This window comes from Gracilinanus agilis, chromosome 4 (genome assembly GCF_016433145.1).
Source record: "Gracilinanus agilis isolate LMUSP501 chromosome 4, AgileGrace, whole genome shotgun sequence".
Taxonomy (NCBI): Eukaryota; Metazoa; Chordata; class Mammalia; order Didelphimorphia; family Didelphidae; genus Gracilinanus; species Gracilinanus agilis.
The window spans coordinates 164,738,012-164,754,045 of NC_058133.1; the positions used below are offsets into that span (position 1 = coordinate 164,738,012).

The window sequence follows — 16,034 nt, forward strand, 5'->3', positions numbered from 1 at the left end:
CATACACTCCCCTGAAATTTATCCATGAACCCCAGGTTAAAAGCCCCTGCCTTTGAAGATAAAATATTTAGCTCTCTCTTTTTCAAGTTTAGTCTCATATTTGTTTCTAAATTTCAAGTGTTCACTGGTCCTTCTTCCCTGACTCCTGCCTTCCAAAATCATGATACAGAATCTTTTCTTTCTATGTTTTCACACTGACACCCTTCTTCCTGGACTTAAAAAAATGCTACTGTCCCTGACAACCAGAGGTGAGGAGAAGCATTGAGTGAATCTTTTTTATCTGTACTTCTTTTTTATTAACTTTTTTTTAATATATTTTTAAACCTTTAACTTCTGTGTATTAGTTCCTTGGTGGAAGAGTGGTAAGGGTAGGCAATGGGGGTCAAGTGACTTGCCCAGGGTCACACAGCTGGGAAGTGTCTGAGGCCAGATTTGAACCTAGGACCTCCCATCTCTAGGCCTAGCTCTCAATCCACTGAGCTACCCAGCTGCCCCCATCCGTACTTCTTGAAGGGAAACTAACCTGTGCTTTGGGTATAGTCACTAGCTCAGACAAGAAGGACAAGCATCATGTGCCCTATGCAAGGCACTGAAAATTTACCTTGTTCTACATATTTACTGGAAATGAGATAATTAGTGTTTATTTTTCTTGCTTTTTGATTTCCTTTTCTTTTTTTTCTTTCTGTTTCTTTTTTCACCAATAGTCTTATTCTCGTATATTATTGAATGAGATACCAGCATATAATAGTCATCTCCCAGTTTGTTTCTTTTTAAATTTTTTTTCCACATTCAATTTTATTTTCAGGGGGTAGCTGGGTAACTCAGTGGATTGAGAATCAGATACAGAGATGGGAGGTCCTGGGTTCAAATCTAGCCTCAGGTACTTCCTACCTGTGTGACCCTGGGCAAGTCACAACCCCCATTGCCTAGCCTTTACCACTCTTCTGCCTTAGAACCAATACCCCATATTGATTCTAAGATGGAAGGTAAGGGTTTAAAAAAATCAATTTTATTTTCAGTTCTACTTTCTCTCCCTCTTCCTTCTTACTGGAATAAATGCTTAGTGATTATGACTGGACACTCCCTTTCAGCAATTTAGTGTCTTGCTTAATGCAATTCAATTGAAAAAAGCATTTATTTCATATCTATCATGTGCTCAACACTATGACAAATGCTTGAGACAGAAGATGAAGAGGCAAAACAGCACTGTCCTCAAAGAGCTTAAGTACTGGTGGGATTAAACAACATGTGCACAGGTGAATAAATATAAAACATATGCAAAGCAATTTGAGGTTAGGGACTAGCATTAACATCTGGAAAGTTCAGAAAAGGTCCTGTGCAGGAGTGAGGTAGATGTAGTTCATTTATAACTGAGCCTTAGGGGCAACTAGATAACTCAGCAGAGACAGAGCCAGACCTGAAGTTGAGAGGACCTGGCTTTAAATCTGGCCTAAGATACATCCTAACTATGTGACCTTGGGCAAGTCACTTAACCCTTATTACCTACCCTTTACTGTTCTTCTGCCTTGGAACCAATATACAATCTTTATTTTAAGACAGAAGGTAAGGATTTTTTAAAAATAAAAAATAAAACAACCAAGCTTTAAAAGGAAGTAAAGATTCATGATGGAGTGTGAGGTAGGAGAATATCTAGTCTTAAGAGGCAGTTTGTGAAAAAGCAGAGATATTTGATCATGTGCAGATGTCTAATTGACTAATTAATCAATAAGTATTGATTAAGTATAAGCTTTGTGCCAGATACTAAGCTAAATGCTAGAATTACAAAGAAGCAAGAACACAGTATAAGTCCCTGCTTTCAAAGAGGTCACATATCAGTGGGGGAGAAGACATGTAAATACACAGATAAAAAGAAGATACATGCAGAGTGGGAGTGAGGTACCCTTAAGAGAAGACTCAGGTGTCTGGAAGGGACTGAATTAGAAAGTGGACATTAAGCTGAATCATCTGCACAGAGATGAAAATTGAATCTAGGGAAGCTGACAAGTTCTCCAAGTGTGATGATATAAAGGCACTGAGAGAAGATAGCTGCAGGACATAACCTTGGGGGACATTCACAAGTAATGGTCACAGAATAAGTGGCTCAGTGGATAGAGCTAGTCCTAGAGACAAGCAGTCCTGGGTTCAAATCTGGCCTCAGATACTTAATATCTGTATGGCCCTGGGCAAGTGACTTGATCCCAGTTTCGTAGTTCTTACCATTCTTCTGATTTGGAACCAGTACTTAGTATCAGTTTTAAGGCAGAAGATAAATATTTAAAACAAACAAACAAACAATGGCCACAATAAAGATGAAGAAGACCCAGCAAAGGAGACTATGAAAGACTAGTCAGAAAAGTAGGAGAATAAAGAGAGGGCAATGCCACAAAGACCCAAAGAGGGAAAGAGTATCTGGTAGGAGAAGATGATCAACTGTGTCAAAGGCAGAAGAGAGGTCAAGGATGAGGATTGACTTTGGAGTCAGAGGACTTGGGTTCAAACCCAACCGTTGATGTTTACTATATATGTTATCTCAAGCAAGTCATATTTTAATCTCCTTGGATCTCAATTTCTTCCTCTATAAAATGAAAGAACTTATTCAGGGGGCAACTGGATTGAGAACCAAGTCTAGAGATGGGAGGTCTTAGGTTCAAATCTGGCCTCAGACACTTCCCAGATGTGTGACCCTGGGCAAGTCACTTAACCCCCATTGCCTAGCCCTTACCACTCTTCTGCCTTGGAACCAATACACAGCATTGATTCCAAGATGGAAGGTAAGGGTTTAAAAAAAAAGAAAGAAAAGATTTCTTCAACCACTAGATTTATGATGCTATAATTTGATAATTAAGAGATAATTGTTACCTTTGGAAAGAGCAGTTTTTGTTGAACAATGGAGTCAAAATCAACATACAGAGAGTTTAGAAGAGTGGAGGAAGAAAGGAGGTTGTAAGTATAGAACACAGAAGCCTTTTTTCAAGGAGTTTAGCTAAGAAGAAGAAGGGGAAATATATCACAGCTAGCAAAATGATGGGAGTTTTGTTGTTGTTGTTTTAAGGATGAAGGAAATATAGACATGTCTTTAAGTAACTGAAGGGATCTGAGAGCTTTCATTGAATCATAAGATTTGAAATCAAGAGGAGACCTGATCTCTTAGAGGCCATTTGATGGCCTTAGTGTCCATGTGATCCAGAATTCTCATTTTATAAAGAGAGGTCCAAAGTCTTCCCTGGAATCACATAAGTAATGTGTCAATAGTGGAATTTGAGCCCAGGTCTTCTGACTCCAAATCCAATGCTCTTTCCACTAAATCAGATAATTTTCCAGGCTAGACTGTCCCTTCTGTTACATACTAAACAAGTTCTCATCCAGCCTTTGTCTGAATACCTCTAATGAGGTGAAACACGATACCTCCTGGGGATGGGAGGGCATTTTTCAGTTGTTCAGTTCAGTCTCCTTGTTGTATAGAAGATAGAGCTGAAGGCCAGAGAAGAAAAGTGACCCAACATCACACAGCAGAGCCAGGACTCTAACTCATTTCTCCTGCCCGTTAATACAGTATTGTTTCAAATGATCAATAGATATAACTGTGTTATTTAAAATCACTTGGGGTTCTATTTGGAAATATTGAGCATCAAGGTATGTAGTATCTTACAAACTTCCTGTGGACATGTGGGGGACTTTGAAACTACATTCCCTGTGATCCAATGGGTTTCCTGTTTCCGTATTGGGCAGCTTAAATTCGGAGGTCAGGCTTGAGATGGGCTCTTTTGACTACGTAGCGAGGATGGGCACTGGCGGTAACTTTGAAGAGTTTTTACCAGGCGTGTGGTCTAATAATTTATCTCTATCAGCATGGCTTTTATTAAAATACTATTTTCCCTTTTAATATCTGCCTTCATCATTTTTAATAACAACATAACAATGCAAGGTAGTATGTTGCTGTTCAATCATGTTTGATCCTATCTGACCCCATTTGGGGATTTTCTTGGAATAAAAATTGAAGTGGTTTGCAGTCTCCTTCCCAGTTAATTTTATAGATCAGGAATAGAGGCAAACAGAGTTATCAATTACCCCAATTACAATTAATAAATAGGCAGTATGAGGAACTGCAAATACATATATATATATATGTATGTATGTGTATATATTATGAGTTCTCTGTTTCAAAGTTTTTTCTCCTTCTTATTCTAAGAATCTATGGATGGAACATTCTCTAGCCAGTTATGCCATTTCCCTCTTTTCATTTGAACAGCTCCTGAAATCCCATCTCATTTAAGAAGTCCTCTTAGATAGATCAGAGAAAAACTCCAACGTTACTCTGATTGGTCTGACCATAGAATTCCCCATATGAATCTCTCCTGCTTCCTCAGCCCAAATATACCCTCAACCCTAACATCCATGTGATATTAGTCTATTTGTTACCTATTTTTATTTTCTTAAATGTTTCTAGAATCCCACCAAAATCTGCTTTCCATGTGTTTTATTGTCATTGCCAACAATGTATCCAGTGGGAAGGGATGAGGAACAATCTGAATCTTCCAGCACAAAATACAAGTGCTTAAGTAAAGGTTTTGGGTGGTAATGACTATGATGGTAATGATGATGGCAATGATGATGATAATGATGATGATGATGATGATGATGATGATGATGATGATGATGATGATGATGATGATGCTGGTTATGATGATGATGATGGTGGTTGCTGATGACGATAGATCAAACTTTGGACTGCATTTAGATCTGGGCTCTCATTAGACTGTGGCACAGATGGGTAACCCATTCATTTGCATGGATTATCTATCTATATGGGATTGCATAGTCAAAAGTGAGCCTAGAAGTAGTAAAAGGAATGCCCCTTGAAAGATGCAAAGCAGATGATTGGAAGATGAGCATTCTCTGAAGTCAGAGATAGTTTCCCCTGAGAAACAGGTACTGGAGAGAATTGTTCTGTTGGGGTGTAGATGCTGAGAGTTCAGTAATAGCACGGGCCAACATGAGGGGATATGCTTGAGCAATTCTACAAGAAATTCTTTTTGGTTTCTCAATGTTTATGGAAGAGGAAGCACTGACTTATGGTTTAAAAAAAAGTGTCATCCCTCACTTCCCTTTTGTTCATTTGCTTTACCAGCTTTATTTTTCAAAGTAATTTGGTACCACTATGAATGTTTCTAAGATTTGAACTATTTTATTGCTGAGTGACAATCCCTTTTTATTTACCTCGAATCTTATCCTCATGCTTCTTTGGATATCACTACTGATCCTTGGTGAGTACAATGCATCCTGGGTGGGGCAGCTCAAATATTCTCTGATAGCCCATCTTTCTGACAGACCTGGGCAGCCTGGGTCAAACAGAGATTCCCCTAAGACAGAGTGGATGTTCCACTTTTCTATGAGTCAAAGCTAGGGACCGGGCAAGACAGAAAGCAGACAGGAAGCAAGGTAGGAAAAACTGGGTAGATTTAGGGTACCAGGAAAACAAGATGAAAATGAGCAACTTCAAGGAAATTGAAGAAACTGGAGTCCATACCTTTTGTTTGATATTCATGTTTCCTTTTTAAATTAATAGCAAACTTTATAAGTCCAATAAGGTAGGCTTTTCCTATTTAACTCTTCAAGTAGCACTGACAGCTGCCTACTTTCTGGGGAATACTATCCCCTTTTTGATTTTTTGCCCAGGTGATCTGGAATACCCTACTTAGGCAGAAATGACAAATCAGTGCTATGCTGGTTATTGTTACTTTCTGGAAGCCATTGACATTTTAATCCTAACCTCTGCTTTTCTAAAAAAAAAGGATGGTGTCACCAAAGGAAATGGAATAAGTATCTATATAGCATGTATTATGTGCCAGGTATTGTGCTAAGAAAAATTTTTTTACAAATATTATCCTATTTGATTTTTACAACCTTGAGAGGTAGGTATTATTATTATTTCCATTTTACAATTGAGGAAACTGAGGCAAACAGTTTAGGCATCTTGCTAAAGGTCACAAAACTGGCAAGTCTGAATCCAAATTTGAACTCGGATCTTCCTGACTTCAGGCCCCAAGCTCTATCTACCATATGACCAACTGCCCCCAGCTTGGTTAATCAAAGGGTTTATGCAGTCAAAATTATCTGAGAGCTCCCACTCACTGACTTAATGACCTTTCTTTGACCAAACTCCATGTCAGTGAGCAGTATACCTATGACCTTAACATAATCAAGATGTTTCTCCAGGAAGAAAGTACCTGTATGGGGATATAGCCTGCAGCATATTTTCTTAGCCTAGGATCAATTAAAAAAAATAAAGAGTATTCAAAAAATGGAACAAAATGCATAAGAATACATATATGTATTATTGGTCCTTAGTGATAATTTGCTTCCTTTCCTAGATGTTCACTAACATCTTTAATAATATACTCTCTTGTTTTTTGTTTTTTTTTATTTAATTAATTGCCAGGAATTAAAAAGACTAGCTCACTGGCTTATTCTTTGAGAACTATTCTCTTCCTTTCTACAAAAATCAGGATATCTGCCCTATTCCATTCCAGCCATGGAAATTCACTATCTTTCAGAAATCACTGACTGACATAGTAGTCATATATCCAGTTCTTTCAGTAATTTATCATTCTTCTAATTTTACTTTTTAATTTTTTAACAAATTCATGATATTTAGACTTGTGACCACACTTTCTAGAGAAATAAATTATGAAAGGTCATTACATTTCTAGCTGACCTAAAGTAATTTCCAGTGAACTAGAGTAGTTCCATCCCTGCTAACCTCTGAAGGCACTTTTTCATTAGCTATGAAATCCTACTTATAACTAACATTTAAAAATGCATACTCTGTAACAGATATTACATCTAACTAAATAATCTCCTTGTTTCACTTCCCTTAATCTAGAAGCATTTATGTTATTATTAGCTCCTTTGTACATGGATGCTTTGAACATCATGATTACTTAAATATCTGTCAGTGATTTAGTTTATTGATGATATATTTAAAGAACTGTGACATACTTTGATACATTGGACATCATAACCACTCAAATATTTGCCAACCATTCAGCTTAGTAGATAAATACATTAAAAAAAAAAAACAACCTGTATTGATTGTTGTAAAGGAGTTGCTTCTTAAAAAAAATCTAAAAGCTGAGACTATTGAAAAGTCTCAATCTTGTTTTTCTTTTTTTTTTATCAAATATGTAGGTGCAAACAATCTTCAAAACTTGATTTAGCAAAAAATATTTCAAGTAGGACCATTTTTAAGTGAGTCGGAGTTTCTAATCAGGTAAAACATGAGGATGTGATCAGGGACTTGGAATGAACTAAAATTCAAGAAGTTTGGTAGTTGGTTATTGGAAAGAACCCTTGACCATGTCCAGTCACAGTTCATCCAACTACTAAAGTTGATGCAGCCTAAAAGAGAATGAGTTCAATTGACCTCCATCTCTTTCTGAATATGTCTAAACATCCCCTCCTCATTTCCTATCACCACCCTCAGCCTAGTCACAATTGTTTCATTCTTACTGTAGAAGGGGAGTCAGAATGAAAGTGAGAGGGCATGAGAAGTAGTGTGGAAAAGATGAAATTATTCAGAGAAAGTGACCTCTCTAGATATAGATCTTGATGATACAATGAGTTGAATTCCTTATAAAAATATTATACCCTAGATATAAGCTGGGAAATAGCTCATAGATACTAGCTCCAGAGATAACCTTAGATCTTTTCCTGTCTGATGCTTTCTTTTTTTACTGGAGGGAACTGAGGCCCTTAGAAAAGAATTGAGTTCTCAATGACTTTTAGCTAGGTGATGGCAGATCCATGAACCAATCAGTGCAGATTTTATTGACTATAGTCCACTGCCCTTAAATCAGAGTATTTACTAAGGGAAGAGACTTCCCTTCTCAGAGTTGAGGCTGGGGGAAAATGAATGTGGATAAAGAGAACTTGAAATACTTCCTCTGTTGTACTTTGTTAAATTTGTACTATGTAGTGTCAGGGTGTCTCAAACTTGATGACAAGAACTTTTAAGGGGATCATGTTTGACTAAGTTGGTAAGTTCTAAACTTTGGTTGGGTATTCACCAGACATCATCATAAGCTTTTGTTTTACCTGAGTCAAAAGGATGGGATGAAAAATAGCATGGTAAAGTGAGAAGTTGAGGATATTCTTAGAAGGCTGGAAGCTTTTTGAGATTCTTTGCTCTCTATAACCTTTTGTTTTTCTTGTTCTTTCAGTTTCCATCAATGGACAATTATGTGAGTTCCTCTTTTCCTTGTTCTTTTGGGTCTCTGGGTAACATGGATGTTCTGACCCTCAATGATCCTCATGAAGGTTTGTCTAAGGGGGTTCTTGTGTTTCTCAGCCCCTACAGGCTGAGAATTACAGGGATGTGAAAGTGTCACCAATGATCCCCTGGGCCAAGCTCAGGATCCCCTGGGCTACTCAGAGCTCACAAGTATCTGTTTTCTGCTTATGTTATACTAATTTGAACAGACCCATTCTGAGTTTTTAAAAATATTCATATAATGTTCCCTTTAAAGGGAAATCTGATAGCAAGAAAGATGGAGATATTTATAAATAATATAAATAAATGTTTCATATGCCTTAAAGTGCTATATAAATGCTAATTGTTCTTTGTTATTTTTGTTGATGTTTTTTAAAATAAGTATTAATATTTTCTGTTTGTTACATTACTATAGTATCCCATGTATCCCTCTCCTTCCTCTTATGACAATTAATATTCTTACGGGGAAAAGAAATGTCACCATAATTGATCAATTTATTTACAAAGTCTAAAAATGTGCAACATGTAACACCTGTGGACCTCCCACCTCCACAAGGGATAGTTTAGGGTTATTTTCTCATTTGTCTTCATTTGAATCCCATTGGACTTTTAGAATTTTGTTAGTATGCCATAGTCCTTTTTACTTGCATTGTTGTATTTATTGTGTATATTGTTTTCATGATTCTGCTTACTTCACTGTGCATCAGTACGAATAGATATTTTCATGCTTCTTTGTATTTATTACACATATTTCTTATAGCACATTAATATTCCATTATATTCATGTGCCACAATTTGTTTGACCATTCTCCAATTGATGGGTACCTACTTTGTTTCCAATTCTTAAATGTTACTACAAATATTTTTGAAGTATATGGGGATTTGTTTTCTTATTGATGGCTCCCTGTGATAAAAGCTCCATAATAAAGTATCAGATTCAAAGGGTATGGACATTTTAATCACTTTGCATAATTCCAATTGCTTAAAAAATATACCATTTCCCAGCTTCACCAACAACATATTATTTTCCCACAACTCCTTTAACCTTGACAGTTGCCATTTTGAGAAGTCATTATTAGCAGTTTAAAGGATTGAGGTGAAATCTCAGAGTTGTTTTGATTTGCATTCATCTTATTATTAGTGATTTGGAACACTTTTTCATGTGATTGTGAATGCTTTGTGGTCCTTCTTTTGAGAAATATTTGTTCATAGCCTTTGACCATTAATCTATTGGGAAATTGCTATTAGTCATAAATATAAATATAAATTTTCATATATCTTGTATGCCAAATCTTATCAGAAAAATCTGTTGCCTATATTTTTTCCCATTCAACAACTTCCTTTTTTATCCAAGATGCATTAAAACTGTCTCTGCAGAAGCTTTTCAGTTTCAAGGAATCAAGCTTATTTATTTTGTCTTCTGCCTTAATTTCTTAAGAATATATCTCTTACTCATAGCTGTGAATGACACATGATCCGTTTCTTTTCTAATTTTTGTTGGAGTATTATCTTCAATATAAATATCGTGTATCCATTTATAATGCATTATGGAATATGATGGTGTAAGGTTTTGTTTAAGCTAATTTCTGCTATGCTGATTTTCACTTTCCCCAGCAGTTTATAGTATTTAAGGAGTTTTTCCCTAGGTAATTTATGTTTTCCACATTATCACACAAAACTATTGAGCTCTGTTGTCTCTGAATTTACCTTGTCTAGTCTGTTCCATTGAAATCTGTTCTTTAAACAATACCAAATAGTTTTGATGACCACTGTTTTATATTGTAGTTTTAGGCCTGGAAGTGCTGTTCTCTCTTCATTCTTACTTCTATTTATCATTTCTCTGAATATTCTACATTTTTAATTTTTCCAATTAAATTTCATTATTATTTTGTCAAGCTCTATATTTTCTTGGTAATTTGATTGGTAGAGCATTAAAAGAGTAAATTAATTTTGGTTACATTGTCTTTTTGTTTTGTTGACATGACCTAGCCATGAGTGTTGAATATTCTTCTAGCTAGTTAGTTTGGAATGGAATTTCCTTCCTATTATTATTTCTTGTGTTTTGTTATAATTATAAAGAAATCTTGTTGAATTTTGAGTATATATTTTATAACTGGAAACTTTGCTAAAGCTATTGTCTTGATTAGTATCTTTGTGGTATTTGTGGGTTTTCAGAGTAAATCATTATGTTGTCAGCTAGTAGAGATAATTTTATTTCCTCTTTGCCTAGCTTTATTCCTTAAATCCCTGTCTCTCTTTTTATTGTTATAGCTAACATTTCTAGAAACATATCAAATAATAGTAGGGAGAATGGACATTTTTGCTTTACTCCCATACTTACTCAGAAGAGTTCTGGTGTCTTCCCACTGTGTGTGATGCTTGTTTTTGGTTTTAGATGGTTTTTGTGATTTTTAAGTCTCTCAATACCTGTGCTTGGTGTGATTTTAAGAAAAAAAAGAGTATTGTACTTTGTCAAAGGTTTCCTCTACAGCCGTGGAGAGACCATGTAGTTTTGAATGTTTGGGTTTTTAATATAACTGATAATGTTGAATCATTGTTGCATTGCTGGCATAAATCTCAATTGATCATATTAAACCACTTCTTGGACAAATTGCTATAGTCAGTTTAAGAAGATTTCATCTACAAACTTTTAAGTCCTTATTCATTAATGATATACCTTTCATTCCAAATTTTATCTTTCCCTGGCTTAGGGATTAGGAATATATTTGTCTCATAAAAGGATTTTGGTATGGTTCTTCCTTAAATTGTTATACTAATTTATGAAGTATGGGTAATAATTGTTCTATGAAGGTTTGATAGAATTCTCCAGTGAATCCATCGGATCTAGAGGGTTTTTTTTTTCTTTTGATAATTCCTTTAAAATACATGTATTACAAGGGGAGCCAGAGTAAAGATGGTGGAGAAGGTACACACTCTCACTTTATCTCTATCAAATAATCCTCCAGACAACTATGATAAAATACCTCAAAAGATATTCTGGAGCAACACAAAAAGATGGGGGCAAAAATAGTTTCTCAGCCCAAGACAACTTAACAGACTAGCATGAAAGACCAACTGTACCAGGTGGAAGCAGAGTTTAAAGTAGCACACCAAGGCAAGTCCTATCTCAGCAATTGGCCTAGGGGGTGGCTAAATCAGCAACAAAGATTTTCAGAGCTCTCAGCCACAGACAGTAAGGTGGGGTTGGACAGCTGCGCAGAAGAAGATTACAAGGGCCCCTTAGTCCAGGTTCAAGACTATTGTTGTGCTTCCCATTCTCAGACCTGGTTCAGAGTTTGGCTTGCAGTCTCAGGGTGAGGAAAAGCGCTAGCACATATTAGTGCTTATGGCTGCAAAGAAAGAGGGGGCCCTAGTCATAAATTCAAGGTGGAAAAGAGCTCTTGTAGTTGCTTACAGATCAGAGCACAGACCAGAAGAATATTAAATACACCCTCTCCTTAGCTCATACCACCTTGGAAAAATTTTAAATTTATAGATCCCCAGAGTTAACTCTGAAGACAGCTGTGCAAAACACCTAACGCTTAGAATAGTGCTCCCTTCATCACATTTATAGAGCTCAACTTTAACAGTTTTTTAAAGTTAAAAAAAAAACTAGAAAAAAACTAGAAAATGAGCAAAAATAAAAAAGAAACTCAATATAGAACGTTATTTTGGTGACAGGGAAGACCAAAACACAAACTCAAAAGACAACAAAAAAAAGACAACTACTACATCCAAAATTTCTAAGAAAATATGAATTGACCTCAAGACCCATTCCCCCCAAAATTACTAGAAGACCTCAAAAAGGATTTTAAAAATCAAATGAGAGAGATACAAGAAAAATTGGCAAAAGAATAGGAAATTCATGGAAAAAAGAGCCCACAGATTGGTAAAAGAGGCACAAAAATACTGAAGAAAATAATATCTTAAAAAACAGAATAGGCCAACTAGTAAAGGGGGTCTAAAAATCCACTGAAAAAAAAGAACTTTTTAAAAGCAGGATTGGTCAAATGGAAAAAGAGTTAGAAAAGCAATCTTAAGAAATGAATGCCTTACAAATTAGAATTGGGCAAGTGGAAGTTAAAGACTCTAGAAACAATCAAAGTTTCAAAAAATTAAAAAATAGAAGAAAATGTGACATCTCTCTTTGGAAAATCCAGGAAAGATAATCTAAGAATTATTGGGCTGCCTGAAAGTCATGCTCAAAAAAAAGAGTTTAGATATCATCTTTCAAGAAATTGTCAAGGAAAACTGCCCTGATATTCTAGAACCAGAGAGTAAAAGAGAAAATGAAAGAATTCACCAATCCCCTCCTGAAATAAATCCCTAATGGATAATTGAAATATTATAGCCAAATTCCAGATCTCCCAAGTCAAGGAGAAAATATGGCAAACAGTCATACAGAAACAATTCAAATATCATAGAGCCACAGTCAGATTAACACAAGATTTAGAAGCTTCTACAATTAAAGATTGGAGGGCCTGGCATAGGATATTCCAGAGGCCAAAGAAGCTAGGACTTCAACTAAGAATCATTTACCCAGGAAAACTGAGCCTAATGAATTCTGCAGGGGGAAAATGGATATTCAGTGAAACAGAGTACTTTCAGGCATTATTGATGAAAAGACCAGAATCAAATGGAAAATCTATGGCTCTCAAATATAAGACTCAAAAGAAGCATAAAAAGTAAACAAGAAAGATCAAGAGATTCAATAAGGTTAAACCATGTACATCTCTACATGGCCAGATGATTCTAATAACTCCTTAGAAATTTATCATTATTTGGCTAGTTAGAAGTATACTTAGAGAACAAGGGTATGAATTGAATATGATGGGATGATATGAAAAAAATAAAATTAAGTAGTGAGAAAGGGGAATTAATTTACAGAAGGGGAAGGGAAAAATAGAATGGACTAAATTATCCTAAATAGAAGAACTTTTATAGTGGATGGGAAGATGGGAAAAGTAGAGAAGAAAGCACTTGAATCTTACTCTCCTCAGAATTGGCCCTAAAAAGGAGGAACATACACAATCAATTGGGCATGAATATAAATCTATCTTACCCTACAAGAAAATAACAGGGAAGAGGATAAGAGAAAGAGGGCAAAACTGATAGAAAAGAGGGAAAATTGGGGGATGTGATGGTCAGAAGCTAAACACTTTTGAGGATGGATAGTATGGAACGAGAGAGAGATGTTTATGGTGAAGAATAGGATGGAGAGTAATATACAATAATCCAAATGGTGAAAAAATTTTCACAGGTCTTTCTAACAAAGATCATATTTCTCAAATACATAGAGAAATGAGTAGAAAATTTAAGAATACAAGTCATTCCTCATTTGAAAAGTGGTCAAAAGATGTGAATAAGCAGTTCCCAAACAGAATGATTAAAGCTCTCTATGGAGTTGTGAAAATTCTCTAAATTGTTGTTAATTAGAGAAAGGCAAATTAAAACAACTCTGAGGTACCAACCCACACCTATTAGATTGTATATTATGACAGGAAAGGAAAATGACAGAAGTTGGAGGGGGAAATTGAGACACTAATTCACTGTTGGAGATGTTGTGAACTGATTCAAGCATTCTGGAGAGCAATTATGCCCTATGCCCAAGGGGCTATAATACAGTACATACCATTACTAGGTTTGTGTCCTAAATACGTTAAAAAAAACACAAATAAAAAGTCTATGCAAAATATATATACAGAAATATTTTAAAGCAACTCTTTTTGTTGGGGCAAAGAATTGGAAAATTAGGGATTACACATCAATTGGGGAATGGCTAGGCAAGTAATATATGATTTTAATGGAATGCTACTATGCTATAAGAAATTATGAGGAAGAGGAGCTCAAAAAACTGGAAAGATTTACGCAGACTGAAGCAGAGTGAAGAAAGCAGAGCCAGAAAAACATTGTATATAGTGACAGTAATACTATATGATGACCAACTATTAATAACTTAGCTATTCTCAGTAATATAGTAACAGAAAACAATTCCAAAGAACTCAAGATTTTAAAAAATGTCATCTGCTTCCAGGGAAAAAGCTGATAGAGTCTGAATCCAGACAAAAGCAAAATTTTTTCACTTTCTTAATTTTTTTTGGTTCCTTTCCACAAAAAAATTAGCACAAAAATGTTTTACATGGTTACACATGTGTAACATGTATATCAGATTGCTTACCATCATGGGGCAGTGGTGGAGGGGGAGGAAAGAGAGGGAGAGAATCCAAGACTCAAAATTCTTTTTAAAATGTTGGAAACTTTAAAAATGTAATTAGGGAAAATTATATTAAATTAAATTAAAAACAAATAGATACATTTCTTTTTCTGAGGTCAAATTATTTGAGATCTTTACCCAGTCTTCTAATAATTTGGGTATTTTTTTATATTTGAAGGTATTCTTTCTTTTGGGTTTTAAGTTTTGTTAGTATATGGCTGCATAATAAATTATGATTGTTCTTTTTATTTCTTCTAGTTTTGCTCTGATTTCATCTTGTTTATTTGCTTTTATTGATTTTATTTTCTGATCTTTTCTTTTTCATCAGATTAGCCAAGAGTTGTTGTTTTTTTAATGTGTTTCTACAACAGATTGTCAGGGGGTTTGGTTTTCTTATTCAATCTGTCACTTTTTTCATTTTATTGGATTTTTTAACCCATCAACATTAAAAGTTATGAGTTAGATTTATATATTTGTCCATCTTTCTCTAAAAATGTTTTCAAGTTATGAATAGTATTGGTTTCCTTAAGTTTCTTTACTCTTTTTTAAGGTGGCCTTGTTTCCACTATCTTCCCTTAGCCTCTGATCCCCTCTTCTCATTTAATACTCCCTTCCCTTTAGGGCAGAGGTCGGGAACGTATGGTTCTCTAGCCATATCTGGCTCTTTCTGCAGGAAACATAAAGTCAATTTTTTTTCAGGCGCTGTTACAGGAGCACTGTGAGCACTGTACGGCTCTCACAAAATTACATTTAAAAAAATGTGGTGTTTATGGCTCTTACGGCCAAAAAGGTTGCCAACCCCTGCTTTAGGGTATAGGAGTATAGGAGAGAGGCTAACCCTCTCTCCTGCTGTTATCTAGTTATATATTTCTTCCCTATTTTTTTCCTCTCAGTCAGATAGATTCCTCCTTCCTCTCTTTTCCTTCAACTAGACCTGTTTACTAGTAAGGGTTTATTAGTTTCAACTCTACCCTGCCCCCCTTCCCAGGATAAATAGACTTCACAGGCACCAAATCCTCCAGCCCTCATCCACTGTAATGTCTTCATCTCATCTCACCCAGAAGAATATTCATTAGCAGAATTCCCCCTCACCTCCAAAATAAGACTTCTTCCTTTCCTTCCCTTTTCAATTTTCTCCTCTCCTCCTCACTCACTCCTCTATAGGCAATTTTTTCTAAGACGACAGAGACCATATTCTCCCATTTTTAGCCCTTGCACTCCTCTCAACTCTAACTCACTTTTTTCTATCCTCTAACTCTTTCCCCGTCTTTCTTGAACCCTTCCATGTTGTAATGCAAGAAACATTCACAAAAAATATCCATTTTTAGGTAATATGTTATCAGGTTCTGTCTACTTCTCCATTTTAATTTTATATCTTATGGCATTAAGATTTTTTTGTCTCGTTATGTTGTCTAAGGAGACATAGGATCCTTAGTTTATCTACCCATCCTGTGTTCAAGGTTAGTATATTTTATTTATATACTGAGTGTATTTTCTTTTCATATTTGTATTTTTTGCATTTCCAAACTATTGTTCTTATGTTTCTTTGAT

At 35.5% G+C, this 16,034-nt stretch overlaps 1 protein-coding gene across 1 annotated transcript in view; it reads left to right on the top strand.

The window, feature by feature from the left end:
- Positions 1-8,282: 8,282 nt before the first annotated feature.
- Positions 8,283-16,034, top strand: part of LOC123246075 (Fc receptor-like protein 2) — a 32,462-nt gene continuing 24,710 nt past the window's right edge. The window contains exon 1 of the mRNA XM_044675022.1: positions 8,283-8,316. Coding sequence (XP_044530957.1) covers positions 8,283-8,316 — 34 coding nt within the window. The remainder of the gene's footprint in view (positions 8,317-16,034) is intronic.